Below are 15,899 nucleotides of genomic sequence, written 5' to 3'. Positions count from 1 at the left end.
CAGGGGAAAGGATTGGGCCCAGACTAGGAAGGCATCCAGTCTGTGAAATAAGCTTATTGAAACATCTCTGAGGGTGAGATTTTATCTGTATTCAGTTTTATTACTGTATTAGGCTTAGACTGTGTGTTTTGTTTTATTTTATTTTACTTGGTAATTCACTTTGTTCTGTCTGTTACTTCTTGGAACCACTTAAATCCTATTTTCTGTATTTAATAAAATCACTTTTTACTAATTAATTAACCCAGAGTGTGTATTAACACCTGGGGTGGGGTGGGGCAAACAGCTGAGCATCTGTCTATCAGTGTTATAGAGGGCGAAGAGTTTATGAGTTTACCTTGTATAAGCTTTATACAGAGTAAAACAGATTTATTTGGGGTTTGGACCCCATTGGGAGTTGGGCACCTGAGTGTTACAGACAGGAACACTGCTGTTAGCTGCTTTCAGTCAAGCCTACAGCTGTTAGGGGACATGGTTCAGACCTGGGTCTGGGTTTGCAGCAGGCTAGCGGGTCTGGTTCAAACCAGGCAGGCACTGAAGTCCTAAGCTGCCAGGGCAAGAAAGCAGGGACAGAAGTAGTCTTGGCACATTAGTTGGCAGCCCCCAGGGGGTTTCTGTGATCTAACCCATCACAGCCCCCTCCCCCCATGTCCCTTTCACAGCATCCTGAGGTCCGAGAGGGAAACTCGCCTCAGGTGTTGACTCCTGTGAGCTCTTCCCAGAGCCATGAGCTGTGCGGACCCGCTGCCCCGGGGATGGGACACGGGGCCTTTCACCTCTAGGGGGCTGGCTCTGATCTGTGCCCTTTTCTCTAAGCACCAGACCCCTCCACTAACCAGAGCCAGGAAGAGAACCTAGGAGTCCTGGCTCCCAGCCACCCCCACCCCCAATCACTAGACCCCTGCTAGAGCCAGGGTGTATAACAGGGCAGGTGCCAGGCATTAGGTTCACGCAGCGTTTCACAGGCAGTAGCAGAAACAGGAAGCGAGCGCCGGCTCTGCGCAGACGTCCCCTTTCGCGGATTTATCTGCTGCTCCTTTAACAACTCAGGATCTACATTTATCCCTCCCTCCCCTGCTCACAAGGGCCAGAAACCACAATCCCCACCCCCGTCTTCTGTCTCTGTGCCACATCACTTGGCTAAGAATAGTGTCTGCAGTGACACCACCTGAGGAGGTTGGCCAGGCCACTCCACCCTCATGCTCCACGGTGGGCACAGGGCCCAGCTGGGTCAGGAAGGAATCTCTGCCTGGCTCCATGGGAGAGGGCCGCTCTATGGGGGGCACTGTTTGCGTGCATGTGTGGGGGGAGCCCTATTCTGCTCTGAGCTGCTGCTCCAGGGAGGCCACACAGGCCTATTGGAAAAGGTCAGGGCAGCTTGGGCACCTCTTGATGCCTGAGAGTCCCCCTGTTCCCAGCTGGTCCCCGGACTGGACAGCACCAAAGTGGGGCTGGGAAGTGATGGTGGGGGCAGGGGCTCGGCAGCTGCAGGAGGGGAAGTGGTTTGCTGGGCGTTGCAGGGATCTGGCTTTGCTCTGACCACAGTAGCTTTGAGCCGGAGATTGCTGAGAAACCATCTGATGGGGAAGAAAAGGGTCGAGCACATCAGGGGCTTCCTGGGGCTGCAGCCCCCGGCGCAGTTCCTCATTCTACTCGCACTCAGGCCTCAGGCTCGGTGGAGCTCAGCACTGGGGTGTGGGTGGCAGCTCTGAGGGGTCCCCCTCTGCCCCGTCATGGCGTCTGCTCTGACCGTTCTCCTCCTCGGTGAGTATCAGAGACAGCCAGGGCGTGTGCCCATGGGATGGGGTGTATGTGTGAAGGTCTGAGACCAGGGTATAGGATCAAATTGCTCTGGAATCTGGTCACTTACAAGCCTTCTCCTCTCCAGGCTGCTGGCTGGCCAGGCACAGTGGGGTGTGGGGAGGTGAGTATCAGTCTGTGGGGAGGACGGTAACATCAAGGATGGGGGAGGGGATGTGTGGGGTGGGGAAAAGAGGAACTGAGCCCTGACCCTTCCCCAGAACTCAACCCAAACTACCCCTGTGAGCTCAGACCCAGCCACATTCTTCTGTGCCCCCCAACCCCATGGAGTAACTAGGAGCCAAATGTGGCTCCCAGGGTCTGACAAAGCAGATGGGAACCGTCCCCTGGTTCAATGTCCTGCCCCCAATAGGCTGTTAGTGTTGGCGGGGGGGCGGGGGACAACACATGGGTTTATTTCAGTTCATACAAAGGCTAACAGGGCCTGTCTATGGGCTTTCGATCCTCTTGGGGAACTGAAACATTCATTGTCAGTGCAGCCGTGGGGAGAACCCCCCAGATCTGCCCCTGCCTCCAGATCCACCCTCAACAGCTCCCTCCCCAGCACTTACAGCCCCCCCCCCCACCATTTCCAAGGCCTGGGGAAAGGTGGGTTTTGTGTGACCCCTGATGGGCACAGATTCTATTTCCAACCCCGGGGTCGGGGGCAGAACTGCAAGGGGCCCAGTGGTCAGGCTTCCTGGCCAGCCTCAGAGGGGGCTGGGGGGGCGGGTGATCTCTCATGCAGTTAGGTCCTGAGCTACGTCTGGGTGAACCCTCTGTCCCTGAGCCCCATGGGCAGGCAGTGCCAACCCTGGTAGGGGACAGACTCCTAGAGAGGCCGAATGACGGATGGACTGAATTGGGGCAGAGGGGAGGTGGGGGGGGCTGTGTCTCCCCTGTTTAACTCCTGTCTCTTGTTGGAAGCAGGGCGTGAATACCACAAACCCACCATCTGGGTGAGCCCCAGCAGGGTGGTGGCGCTCGGGGGAAGCGTCACCATCCGCTGTGAGGGTCAGTACCCAGGCATGGAGTTCGTTCTGCGTAAACCTGGACACCCGAACCTGCAGGTGCAGTCGGTGCGTGATGGGACCGTGGCTGAATTTCCCATCCCCAGACTCAGCCGGGAAGATGGAGGGAGCTACACCTGCGAATATCACTCCATAACGGATCAGAGTCGCTGGTCGTATCTCAGTGACCCCGTCGAGATCATTGTAGGAGGTGAGGGAGGGGTCCGGCTCAGTGTCCCTGTTCCCAGTCCCACCCCCTGCCAGACCCTAACGGAGGCTCGGTGCCAATGGGACACTCAGAGCCAGGCTCTGCCCTGAGCCCTAACCCAGCAGAGGAGACGCCCCTCCGGGGAGTGGGGTTGGAGTCACTGGGGGGTTCCCCAGCCAGTGAGGAGCAGCAGCCCCTGGAGACTTGGGGCAGGGAGGCTCCTTTAATGCTGCCCCTTGTGCGTAGGAACCGTGAGTCGCTATTTAATCCTGTGATCCCATCCCCTCTGTTCTCCAGGCCCCGGATGGAGCTGAATGAGGCAGGGGCTGCAGGAGAAGTGGTAGACTGGTTGACACATGGTGGGCTGGGACCCCAGAATGAAGAAGGGGGACCCCTGCACCCAGGAGGAGCTGCAGAGGGGGGGCTTTCCCAGGCAACACATCAGTTAGGGGGTGATGGGTGGAGCTGAAGATTATAAACCTCATTGTATAGTAGAGACTTGCACAGTCCCCTACAAGTCAGTGGTGGTGCTGTGCAGAGAACCCAGGATTCCTGGCCCCCATCCTCTCTGTTCTAACCACTAGACCCCACTCCCCTCCCAGAGCCGGGGACAGAACCCAGGAGTCCTGGCTCCCAGCCCTCCCAGCAGAGAAGCCAGGGAGTGAATGGACCCTGGAGACTGGCCTGGCTGGTCACCCGCCGGGGAGCAGAGCTCTGGGCCCCCAGGGTCTGGGGTTGCTCTGTGTCTCATGCTGTTAGCCCAGGGCTCAGAGGAAACTCTGGCCCCTGTGGAAAGGCATCCAGGAGCCCGTCCCCAGGGCCGCCGGGTCTGACCCACCACTGAGGCCGTGTGGTGAGGACGGGCCCCAGGACTGAGTGACGGGGCCTGTGTCTCACGGCCTGTCTGCTTCCCACTGCAGAGCCCAGCTACCCCAAACCCAGCATCTCCCTGAGCCCCAGCGGGGGGGTCTCCCTGGGGGGAGCCGTGAGTGTCCGGTGTCGGGGGCAGTACCTGGGCAAGCGGTTCGTGCTGAATAAAGAGGGACGCCATGTCCGAACTGTGGATTCGGACGGGTTTGAGGCTGAGTTTCTCCTCAGCCGCGTGAGCCGGGAGGACGGTGGGAGCTACAGCTGCTCCTATCACAGCAAATCAGAGCCGTTCGCTGAGTCGTACCCCAGCGACCCCGTGGAGTTGGTGGTGAGAGGTGAGGCGCCTGGCTCGGCATGCCCATTTGCAGCCCCACCCTCAGCCAAACCCTCCTGGAGGCTCGGTGCCAATGGGACACTCAGAACCAGGCTCTGCCCTGAGTCCTGACCCTGCAATTCGGAGCAAGGAGGCTACGTTAATGCTGCCCTTTGTGCACAGGAGCTCTGAGTCGCTATTTAATCCCATGATCCAATCCCCTCTGTTCTCCAGGCCCCGCCCCAGGCAGTGCCCCAGCTGGAGCTGAATGTGACAGGAGCTGCAGGAGAAGTGGTGTCTTGGCCACACATGACATATGAGGCCCTCAAGAACTAGGCAGGTGCGGCTCCATGTCTGTGGGACTGAGAGCCCAGCTCGCAAGGCCGGGATTCCGTGTCAGGGGGACTCTGGGATCTGGGAGAGAATCTCTGCCAGGGGCCCCTGGATCTGCTGTGCCTGGGACCAGCTGGGGAATCTTAGAAGATTAGGGCTGGAAGAGACCTCAGGAGGTTCTAGTCCAACCTCTGCTGAAAGCAGGACCAACCCCAACAAAATCATCCCAGCCAGGGGGTTGTCAAGCTGGGCCTTGAAAACTTCTAAGGAAGGAGATTCCACCACCTCCCTAGGGAACCCAGTCCAGTGCTTCACCACCCTCCTAGTGAAACAGTTTTTCCTAATATCCAACCTAAACCTCTCCCACTGCAACTTGAGACCATTACTCCTTGTTTTGTCATCTGCCACCACTGAGAACAGCCAAGCTACATCCTCTTTGGAACCCCCCTTTAGGTATCATAGAATCATAGACTTTAAGGTCAGAAGGGACTATTATGATAATGTAGTCTGACTTCCTGCACAACACAGGCTACAGAATCTCACCCATCCACTCCTGTATCAAACCTGTGTCTGAGCCTTTGAAGTCCTCAAATCATGGTTTAAAGACTTCAAGGTGCAGAGAATCTTCCAGCAAGTGACCCGTGCCCCATACTGCAGAGGAAGGCGAACCCCCCCCCCCAGGGCCTTTGCCAATCTGCCCTGGAGAAAAATTCCTTCTTGATCCCAAATATGGTGATCAGCTAAACCCTGAGCATGTGGGCAAGACTCACCAGCCAGCACTCAGGAAAGGATTCTCTGTAGTAACTCAGATCCCACCCCATTACAGACCATTCGGCACATTTACCTCTAATAGTCAAAGACCAATTAATTGCCAGAATCAGGCTGTCCCATCATACCATCCCCTCCATAAACTTATCAAGCTCAGTCTTAAAGCCAGATATGTCTTTTACCCCCACTGCTCCCCTTGGAAGGCTGTTCCTGAACTTCACTCCTCTAATGGTTAGAAACCTTCATTAATTTCAAGTCTAAATTTCCTGATGGACAGTTTATGTCCATTTATTCTTGTCTCCACATTGGTACCGAGTTTAAATAATTCCTCTCCCTCCCTGGTATTTATCCCTCTGCTATATTTATAGAAAGCAATCATATCCCCCCTCAACCTTCTTTTGGTTAGGTTAAACAAGCCAAGCTCTTTCAGTCTCCTTTCATAAGACAGGTTTTCCATTCCTTGGATCATCCTCGTAGTCCGTCTCTGTACCTGTTCCAGTTTGAATTCATCCTTCTTAAACATGGGAGACCAGAACTGCACACAGTATTCCAGATGAGGTCTCACCAGCGCCTTGTATAACGGTACTAACACATCCTTAACTTTGCTGGAAATACTTCACCTGATGCATCCCAAGACCGCATTAGCTTTTTTAACGGCAATATCACATTGGCGGCTCATAGTCATCCTGTGATCAACCAATACTCCGAGGTCCTTCTCCTCCTCTGTTGCTTCCAACTTGTTGTTAATCCCTAAATGCATGACTTTGCACTTTTCACTATTAAATTTCATCCTATTACTATTACTCCAGTTTACAAGGTCATATAGACCTTCTTGTATGATATCCCGGTCCCTCTCTGTATTGGCAATACCTCCCAGCTTTGTGTCATCCGCAAACTTTATTAGCACATTCCTGCTTTTTGTGCCAAGGTCAGTAATGAAAAGGTTAAATGAGATTGGTCCCAAAACCGATCCCTGAGGAACTCCACTGGTAACCTCCCTCCAGCCTGACAGTTCACCCTTCAGTACGACCCGTTGTAGTCTCCCCTTTAACCAGTTCCTTATCCACCTTTCAATTTTCATATTGATCCCATCTTTTCCAATTTAGCTAATAATTCCCCATGTGGAACCATATCAAATGCCTTACTGAAATCGAGGTAAATTAGATCCACTGCATTTCCTTTGTCTAAAAAATCTGTTACCTTCTCAAAGAAGGAGATCAGGTTGATTTGGCACAATCTACCTTTTGTAAAACCATGTTGTATTTTGTCCCAGTTACCATTGACCTCAATGTCCTTAACCACTTTCTTCTTCAAAATTTTTTCCAAGACCGTACATACTACAGATGTCAAACTAACAGGCCTATAGTTACTCGGATCACTTTTTTTCCCTTTCTTAAAGATAGGAACTATGTTAGCAATTCTCCAGTTGTACGGTACAACCCCTGAGTTTACTGATTCATTAAAAATTCTTGCTAATGGGCTTGCAATTTCATGTGCCAGTTCCTTTAATATTCTTGGATGAAGATTATCTGGGCCCCCCGATTTAGTCCCATTAAGCTGTTTGAGTTTGGCTTCTACCTTGGATGTGGTACTATCTACCTCCATATCCTCATTCCCATTTGTCATCCTACCATTATCCCTAAGCTCCTCATTAAAGACTGAGGCAAAGTATTTGTTTAGATATTGGGCCATGCCTAGATTATCCTTAACCTCCACTCCATCCTCAGTGTTTAACGGTCCCACTTCTTTCTTTGTTTTCTTCTTATTTATCTGGCTATAGAACCTTTTACTATTGGTTTTAATTCCCTTTGCAAGGTCCAACTCTACATGGCTTTTGGCCTTTCTCACTTTATCGCTACATGTTCTGACCTCACTAAGGTAGCTTTCCTTGCTGATCCCTCCCATCTTCCATTCCTAGCAGGCTTTCTGCTTTTTCTTAATCACCTCTCTGAGTTGAAGGCTGCTATCAAATGCCCCCTCACTCTTCTTTTCTGCAGCTGGAGGCCAGGGCTGGGTGGGTGCCCAGGTCTGGCTCTCACAGCCTGTCTCCTGTGCGCAGATCCCAGCTTACCCAGACCCTCCATCTCTCTGAGCCCCACTGGGGTCACCGTCCCAGGGGCAGACGTCACCATCCGGTGTCAGGGGCAGCACCAGGATGTGAGGTTCTTCCTGCACAAGGCTGGAGACCTGAACCCGCAACAACACATGGACCCTGCTGGGGTCGGGGCCGAGTTCCTCATCCCCACCGTGGGCCAGCAGCACGGAGGGAACTACAGCTGCAGCTACCGGCCCTGGTCAGAACCCTTCGTCTCGTCATACGTCAGCAGCTCTGTGGAGCTGGTGGTAGCAGGTGAGGGGCCTGGCTCCACATCCCTGCTCCCAGCTGGACCCTCAGAAGGTCATCACCCTAATGGGAGATGGGCAGAGCCAGGGTCTGCCCAGAGCCCTAGGACTCGCCTGGACAGGGAGCAGGGACAATGTCACTGGGGGGTTCCCCAGCAGCTCCTGGAGGTTCAGGGCTGGGGGTGGGGGGATCCCTGCCTCAGGGGGAGCTGATGAGCAGGGGCCTTTCCCAGGGGATGCTCCCAAGGCTGCCCCGACACTGGGGACTCACAGAGGGATCAGGACCTAGGGGCTGCCAAGCTGACACCGTCCCCAGCCACAAACCCCCCTCCCCAGACTGACAGTGACGATCGATGCCAAGTCACGGGCTGAGGTGGATTAAGGTTTCCTGGGGCCCTGGGCTAGGGCAAGGAGGGTCCCTCCCCCCCTTCCACATGCATCCCTCTCCTGTTCCGCCTCCTCGGCCTGCGGCCCCGCCCCTTTCTACCCCTTCCCCGGGGCCCCGCCCCTATTCCACCTGGTGCCCTGCCCCTATTCCACCCACAGTCCTGCCCCATTCCATCCCCACACTGCAGCCCCGCAATCCACTTGCTACTTTCTGGCCCCCCCCATGGCCCCAGTGCAGGAGATGCTCTGTCCCCCTGCTCCGGCCCTGGGGTGCAGTGGGGAGTGAGATCTCCCACAGCCCTGAGGCCGCGGCAGGTAGGGAGAGCTCCTTTCATCCCGTGGCTGCAAGGGAGGTCCCAATTCTAAGGCTTCCCCTGCCCCCCTTCCCCCGTGCTTCTGCAGGGTACCAGGTTCGGGGTGCTGGGGCTTCTCCCAGCCTGCTCACCCAATGGCCGAGGCTCCGGGGCCCCCCAGCCATGAGTCCTGTAGGCTCAGTAACTGATCCACCACCAGTTGTGGAGGATGGGGGGCGATCTCTGAGTCGGTGTTTCAGCCCCTCGCCCTGCCCCGACCGACACTGATTCTATTTCCACAGGGGAAACTGACCTGACCCAGCCTGGAGCAGCGCCAGCTCCCACCCACCCAGGCAGCACGGGGCCAGGTACTGGGGCCAGCGGGGAATCTACTGAGTCACAGATTATGGGGCAGCTTTCCCCAGTGATTGCCCAGGGGAGGGATGGAGGCTGTTCTCAAGGGCAGTGACTCCTGCCCTGCTGATGGATTTGGGAGGGGAGCGAAGCCTCCTGCTCAGACATGAACCCACTGCTAATGGGGCAGCTGGAGGCTTCCTCTGGAGGAGCTGGGCCCATCAGTGGCCACAGAGTGGGGGGGTCCTGGAACTCCCTGCGAAGCAACCACCATGGGAGGCAGGATACCAGGCTAGATGGGCCCATTGGACTGAATCGGTGTGGCCGTGAGGAAGGGGGTGAAATGCCTTAGAAATGATGGCCAGGCCTGCTGCTGTTCCCCAGGCAGATCAGAATCGACGGCACCTCCAGGTCTGACCAGCCCCATCATCACTGGGGCAAGTGCAGCAGCCGCCGCCGTCCTCCTCCTCCTCCTCCTCCTCATGGCCTTCGTCTGCTTTAGAAGGACCCAAGCCAGTAAGTGCCCCGCCCAGTGAGGGAAGGGTTAAACCTGGGATAGGGGCTGTGCCAGGAAAGCCAAGGAGTGTGGTGTGGGCTCAGCACGGGGTCCTGCTGCATGGGTAATCCCTGTACACACAGCTGTGCCACCCCAGAGGTGGATGCATCTGAGCACAGGGTGAGGGGTCCCTGAATAAAGAGCCACCAGCATCCTGCCTCTCAGGTTCATTATAGCGAGTCACTGACGAGGGTGGATTGGGGACTTGAAAAGCCCCCCCAAGTTAATCTGCCCCTCCCCCTGATGCATGCTTTGATGTTGTGCTGCCCCCTGCTGGTCTGTCCTGCCCCAGCAGGGATCCAGGCTCAGCACCAGCAGCAGAGGGGAGCCCCTCAGGCACCCCCATCCCTGCTGCCCTGTGGGGGTGAGTGGCCGGGTGCCAGGGTACCGGGGGATCCCGATCAGCTCATGGGGGTTTCTGGTTTGTGTCCCTCTGCAGGAAAAGGATCCTCACCGAGACCAAGCAGGTAGGAACCTGGCTCCTCCCCTCTCCCGATGGACCTGCCGGGTCACAAGGTCCTGGGTTCTGTCCCCGGCTCTGGGAGGAGTGGGCGGTTGGAGGCCAGGACTCCTCAGAGATGCTCTGGGCCTGCTGACAGTGAAGGGGCATAACCCCAGAACAGCTGGAGTCACACCACACCCGCCCCCCCCTTGGAAAGCAGTGACACCCCCCACCATGCAGCTCCCAGCTGTTCCTCTGCTCCTGTCTCTGCCTCTCCCTGTCCAGTGCAACTCCCCAGCTCAGCTGCTCTGCAGGGAGGGGCCCGGCTGCACCATGTGACCGAGCAATCTTGGGAATGGTCATGTGTGTGACGCGTTGGATCACAGACACTCCCTTTGGGACTGACACCTGATGCGCCAAGCCTATCTCTGAGCTTGTTTTCCCTGGCAGCTTGGGACTTCAGAACCTTGCCCGGTTTGAACCAGACTTGCTAGCCGCTATAAACGTGGACCCTGGTCTGAACAACGTGCCCCCAAAGCTGCAGGCTTAAATTAAACCAGCTTAAGAAGTGCTCCTGTCTCCAACACTCAAATGCCCAGCTCCCAATGGGGTCCAAACCCTAAATAAATCTGTTTTACTCTGTATACAGGGTAAACTCATAAATTGTTCGCCCTCTATGACACTGATAGAGAGATCTGCACGGCTGTTTGTCCCCCTCCTCCAGGTATTAATACATACTCTGGGTTAATTAATATGTAAAAGTGATTTTATTAAATATAAAAAGTAGGATTTAAGCAAATTACTGCGCAAAATAAAATAGAACACACACGTCTATGCCTAATACAGTAAGAAACTGAATACAGATAAAATCTCACCCTCGGAGGAGTTCCAGTGAGCGTCCTCTTGCAGACGAGTCTCCTTCTCGTCTGGGTCCAGCAATCACTCACACCCCCTGCAGTTACTGTCCTTTGCTCCAATTTCTTTCAGGTATCCTTTAGGGTGGAGAGGCCAGCTGAAGACCAAATGGAAGGGTCTCCTGGGGGCTTAAATACTTTCTCTTGTGGGTAGAGACTCCCTCCTCTCTCCTGTCCTGAATTCAGCTCCAACACGGAGTTTTGGAGTCACATGGACAAGTCACATGTCCATGCATGACTCAGTTCCTTAGCAGCCAGGCCCCATTCCCCGGAAAGCTCAGATGTGGATTGGCATCTCCACGTTCATTGTTACCTAAGTGTTTCTTGATTGGGCACTTACTGAGAATAGTTTTTTCTCAGGAAGCTGACCAACTGCTTCACTGAGGCTACTTAGAATCAAACCAGCACACAGCCAATATTCATAACTTCGAATACAACAGTGACACATGCATACAAATAGGATGAATATATCCAGTAGATCCTAACCTTTACAGAGATATGTTACATGGCATATGTAGCATAAAACATATTCCAGTTGTGTCATATATACATCATAAGCATATTTCCATAAAGCCTTATGGGGTGCAACATCACAGGGTTGCCTGGTTGAAAAGGGACCCTGGCAGCTCCAGTTGGCACTGCCAACCAGCCCGTTAAAAGTCAGGTCGGTGGCACAGCAGGGCCCTGGGGCTAAGGCAGGCTCCCTGCCTGCCCTAGCTCCATATGGCTCCCAGGAGTGGCTGTCAGGTCCCTGCAGCCCCTAGGCACTGGGGTGGCCAGCGAGGCTTCATGTGCTGCCCCCCGCCCCAGTGCCGGCTGGGCAGATTCCATGGATCGGGATCCACGACCAATTTGAACTGTGGGGAGCAGAGCCTGTGGGTGCGAAGGCAGCATGAGGTGCACCTCACAGAGCCACCGCAGGGATGGGGTGGCTGCTTTCTTGAGCCCCGGTAGGCGCTGCTGTGACCCCGAACCCCTTCATTGAATCATAGAATATTAGTGTAGGAAGAGACCTCAGGAGGTTCTTATTTAGAATCATAGAACAGAGTATCAGGGTTGGAAGGGGCCTCAGGAGGTCATCTAGTCTAACCCGCTGCTTAAAGCAGACCAATCCCCAGACAGATCTTTGCCCTAGTTCCCTAAATGGCCCCCTCAAGGATTGAACGCACAACCTTGTGTTTAGAAGGCCAATGCTCAAACCACTGAGCTATTCCTTCTAGTCCAACCCCCTGCTCAAAGCAGGACCAACCCCAACTAAATCATCCCAGCCAGGGCTTAATCAGGCCGGGCCTGAAAAACCTCTAAGGATGGAGATTCCACAACTTCCATAGGTAACCCATTCCAGTGCTTCACCACCCTCCTAGTGAAATAGTGTTCCCTAATATCCAGCGTAAACCTCCCCCACTGCAACTTGAGACCATTGCTCCTTGTTCTGTCATCGGCCACCACTGAGAGCAGCCGAGCTCCATCCTCTTTGGAACCCCCCTTCAGGTAGTTGAAGGCTGCTATCAAATCCCCCCTCATTCTTCTCTTCTGCAGACTAAACAATCCCAATTCCCTCAGCCTCTCCTTGTAAGTCATGTGTCCCAAACTCTTGATCATTTTCATTGCCCTCCGATGGACTCTCTCCAAATTGTCAACATCCCTTCTGTAGTGGGGGGACCAAAATTGGATGCATAAAACATATTCCAATTATGTCATATTTACTTTCATATTTCCATAAAGCATTATGGGGTGCAGTGCCACAGTGTGACCCTGCATGTCCCCACCCACCTGTTGCCTCTGCCTGGGTTCTGTCCCCAGCTCTGGCAGGGGAGTGGGGTCTAGTGGTTGTGGCAGGGGGGCTGTTAGGGAACAGGGTTAATGTGAGGCAGAATGGTGGGGCTCTCTGGGTGTGTTGTGGAATCTCCCTGAGGGTAGGGGGGATATGACATTTACACGTGGATTTTCTCTCTTTTAACACCAGCCCCTTGGGGGTGTTGAAGGCCCCAGCTCAGCAAGACCCCGTTTGTGAGTAACACACCCAAGGGGGTACCGGGGTGGCGCAAGACCCCTTGAGCAGGGGTGGGGCTTTTGGGGGTTCCACCCATATGGGGCAGGCCCTGATTTACAGCTGCTGCTGGGCAGGATCAAGCAGAGGGTCCCAGAGGTAGCTGGTGTCAGCTGAGCTTCCTGCCTCCTCCTGACCAGCTCCCTGTGGGTCACCCTCCCCTCCTAGGTCAGGGACTCCCTCTGTGGGCCCCCATTCTCTCCCCCCAGGCCCGGGGCTTTGTGTGTCTCCCCTTCACTTCTCCATCAGACCTTCCCAGCCAGTGACCTGGGAAGAATCCCTATCCATTTCTGGCTCCCAGCCCCCTGCTCTATCCACTAGACCCCACTCCCCTCCCAGAGCCAGGGATTGAACCCAGATATTCTGACTCCCAGCCCCCCTCCCACCCTGCCATAACCCCCTAGACTCTGCTGCTATCTCTGTGCCTCAGTTTCCCTCTCTGTAACATATGGCTAATGACCCTGGCCCATGCTGTGGGGTGGGGGAGGGGTGGCTCTGCTGGGCTCTGACTCCCCTGGCTGGACAGAGGGGTCGGAGCTGGGTGTGGGGTTCTGCTCTGGCCGTCCGGGGGTGCAGCTCAGCAGGTGTCTCTGTTCCACAGATGCCTCCGTTGACAACGGGAAAGAGCCACAGACCCTGGTAAGTGTCCCCTGTTCCCCCATGGGGCCTGACCCCCAACCCAGACCCACATGGGCCCCACTCACCTGATCTGGCACACTCAGTGGATTGGGGTGGGGGTCGGGTTCCTAGGAGGGGCTTATGGGATTGCAGCTCGGGTTGCAGATGTATGTGTGTGTGTGTCCCTGTCACCCCCAGCTGGAGAGGACAAGCTCTGCTCTGTGTGAATGTATGTGGGGGGGAGGAGGTTGGTACACACACACACACCCCCCAGTGACTCTCTCCCCTCCCATCCCCAGGAGCCCGACCCCGATGCTGACGGACTCACCTACGCCGAGCTGGATGGCCAGGCGCTGCAGGCCAAGCGGGGGGGCCTGGCCCCTGCCCCCGAGCCTGCCCAGCCCAGCGTGTACGCTGCAATCAACGTGAGCCGAGGAGCCCCGCAGTGAGAGCCCCCCGCAGCCACGGGGCGCTGGTCCCCAGAGGCAACAGACTCGCAGACTTTAAGGCCAGAAGGGTCCATCGTGATCATCTGGTCTAAGCTGCTGCACATCACAGGCCACAGAGCCTCACCCACCCACTCCTGTAGCAGACCCCCAGTGTCCGGCTGAGTCACTGACGGCCTCAAATCATGGGTTAGAGCAGGGGTCTCCAAACTTTATGAGACGAGGACCATATTAGATTTTTTAAGGGGCTCCGTGGGCCAAAGCGACTGTGAAAGAAATTAAATATATGCAAATATATCCAAACTCATTAAAAAACAACACTACTGTGTCCGTGTTGCATTAAATTCTAAATTAGGTATAAAAGTTAATTGATGCAAGTACTGTGAAAATCACACAAAATGTTTGTCAATACATTAAAAGTCATTTCATATTTCTTTTAAAATGTTATTTCTAAAAAGTCACACATTTGGATCATACAAATACTGTTTGGTTCTATTAGTGCTGTAGTTAAAATTTAACCATTATGAATTTGTTAATTTCCATCTTCTTTACTCCATTTATTGGAGATATAATTAAGCATCTGGCTTGTATTTTCACTCTAAGGCAGGGGTCTGTGCCTGCTTGGCTGCAGCAACAACTCTCCCCTAGGTTGGCTTCCCTTTTGGGGGGACACTGGCTCCCAGAGGCACTCACCCTTCTGCACAGCTCAGCTGTGCTGCCGCCTCCCCCGAGTTGCTGCTGGCAGCCCCTCCCCGTGCCTGCTCGACGTGCCTACTTAGATGTTCACGTCTCCCCTGTTGTTTGGAGGGCCGTACAAATGGAAACCCCGTGCCAGATCCGGCCTGTGGCCATAGTTTGGAGACCCCTGGGTTAGAGACTTCACAGAGAATCCACTATTGACACTAGTTTAAACCTGCTAGTGCCCTGCGCTGCAGACGAAGGTGAATCCTGCCAGGGTCTCTGCCAATCTGACCTGGTGGGAAATTCCTTCTGACCCCAAATATGGTGACCAGTTAGACCCTGAGCATGTGGGCAAGACCCACAAGCCAGAGACCTGGGGACGGATTCTCTGTAGTAACTCTGTAGTAACTCAGAGCCCTCCCTAGCAAGTGTCCCGGCAACCGGCAAAGCGCCCCCCGCGGCATGCTGCTCCAAGCATATGCTTGGCATGCTGGGGCCTGGAGCCAGCCCTGGCTGGGAGAGTGGGGCCATTTTCCCCACCCCTGCATTAGGGTGTGCCTGGGCACACCCCATGCACAAGCCTATGTTGGTGGATAAAATATTGCAGGGATGGGCTGTGCCACCCACCACTCTTTGGGGGCCTTAAAGAAAGAGACTCGCTTCACCTCCATGGCTGCCACTCCCCCTCTCCTGGGCCTGCTGGGCCATCTGGACCCTGCTCCGCTGAGACATCCTGAGCAGAGTGGCTGGAGAGAGGGACCCTGACGCCATCACACGTCCCCCAACTGAACCCCCAACCCAGGAGGAAATGGAGTCGGACTTCAAAAGCAGCCAGTTTCAGCCCGGCTCCGAGATGCCCAAACCTGGGGGATTTTCCAGCTAGAGACTCGCTCCAGCGAATGGGGCCAGGGCTGAAACAAACCCCTCGTTTCACACGGCGCCTGCCACGGCTCCCTTGTTTCCTGCTCTGCTGGGTCTGTACCAGCCGGTCCCAGGGGTCAGTGGGGGGTTTGCCGTGGGGCTGAGCAGGCTGCAGGCTCTGGACTCTGCCCCTGGCCCATGTTTAACCCTGTTCAGTGTGGGGCAGGGACTGGGGTGTGTTCACATCTTGGGCCTTTTATTGTGTCTCCATGAACACTATAGGGTGTTCTGGGCCACCGCATGGTGGGCATTTGGGGGGAGCCGGGAGTTTGGGAGAAGTAGGTTGAGGGTGTTGAGAGCGGGGCTGAGGACAGAGGGGCCGGGATGGGAGACATGAGTTTGAGGGCAGACAGGCTCCCCCCAGAAAGTCAGAGCTGGGGGGGGTAGGATTGTTGGGGTGTTTGATGGGGGAGGGGCAGATGGTGACCCCCCAGGAGGGAGCTGCCATTTCCACCCCTCAGTAGCATCCCCTCTCACTGCCCCCCTCCTGCTCCTGACCCCACAGTCCTCGGTCCCCCACTTTCTTTCCTCTCAGTCTCCTGCCCTGCACACCCCTTCTGCCCCACATTCCCTACCCCCTGTGAAAGTAGAATGA

At 55.2% G+C, this 15,899-nt stretch overlaps 1 protein-coding gene across 1 annotated transcript in view; it reads left to right on the top strand.

Moving 5' to 3' along the window:
- The window catches only part of LOC115641677 (immunoglobulin superfamily member 1-like), a 28,340-nt gene extending 13,509 nt beyond the window's left edge, over nt 1–14,831 (top strand). The window contains exons 7-16 of the mRNA XM_030545007.1: nt 1,886–1,921; nt 2,728–3,018; nt 3,936–4,220; nt 7,359–7,649; nt 8,625–8,690; nt 9,061–9,192; nt 9,672–9,699; nt 12,555–12,598; nt 13,240–13,277; nt 13,556–14,831. Of these exons, the coding sequence (XP_030400867.1) occupies nt 1,886–1,921; nt 2,728–3,018; nt 3,936–4,220; nt 7,359–7,649; nt 8,625–8,690; nt 9,061–9,192; nt 9,672–9,699; nt 12,555–12,598; nt 13,240–13,277; nt 13,556–13,705 (1,361 nt within the window). The 3' untranslated portion in view covers nt 13,706–14,831. The remainder of the gene's footprint in view (nt 1–1,885; nt 1,922–2,727; nt 3,019–3,935; nt 4,221–7,358; nt 7,650–8,624; nt 8,691–9,060; nt 9,193–9,671; nt 9,700–12,554; nt 12,599–13,239; nt 13,278–13,555) is intronic.
- The last annotated feature ends 1,068 nt before the right edge of the window (nt 14,832–15,899 follow it).

Source organism: Gopherus evgoodei, unplaced genomic scaffold (assembly GCF_007399415.2).
Source record: "Gopherus evgoodei ecotype Sinaloan lineage unplaced genomic scaffold, rGopEvg1_v1.p scaffold_35_arrow_ctg1, whole genome shotgun sequence".
Classification (NCBI taxonomy): Eukaryota; Metazoa; Chordata; order Testudines; family Testudinidae; genus Gopherus; species Gopherus evgoodei.
Note: the sequence above shows the minus strand (reverse complement) of the source record. Positions and strands in the feature narration are given on the sequence as shown.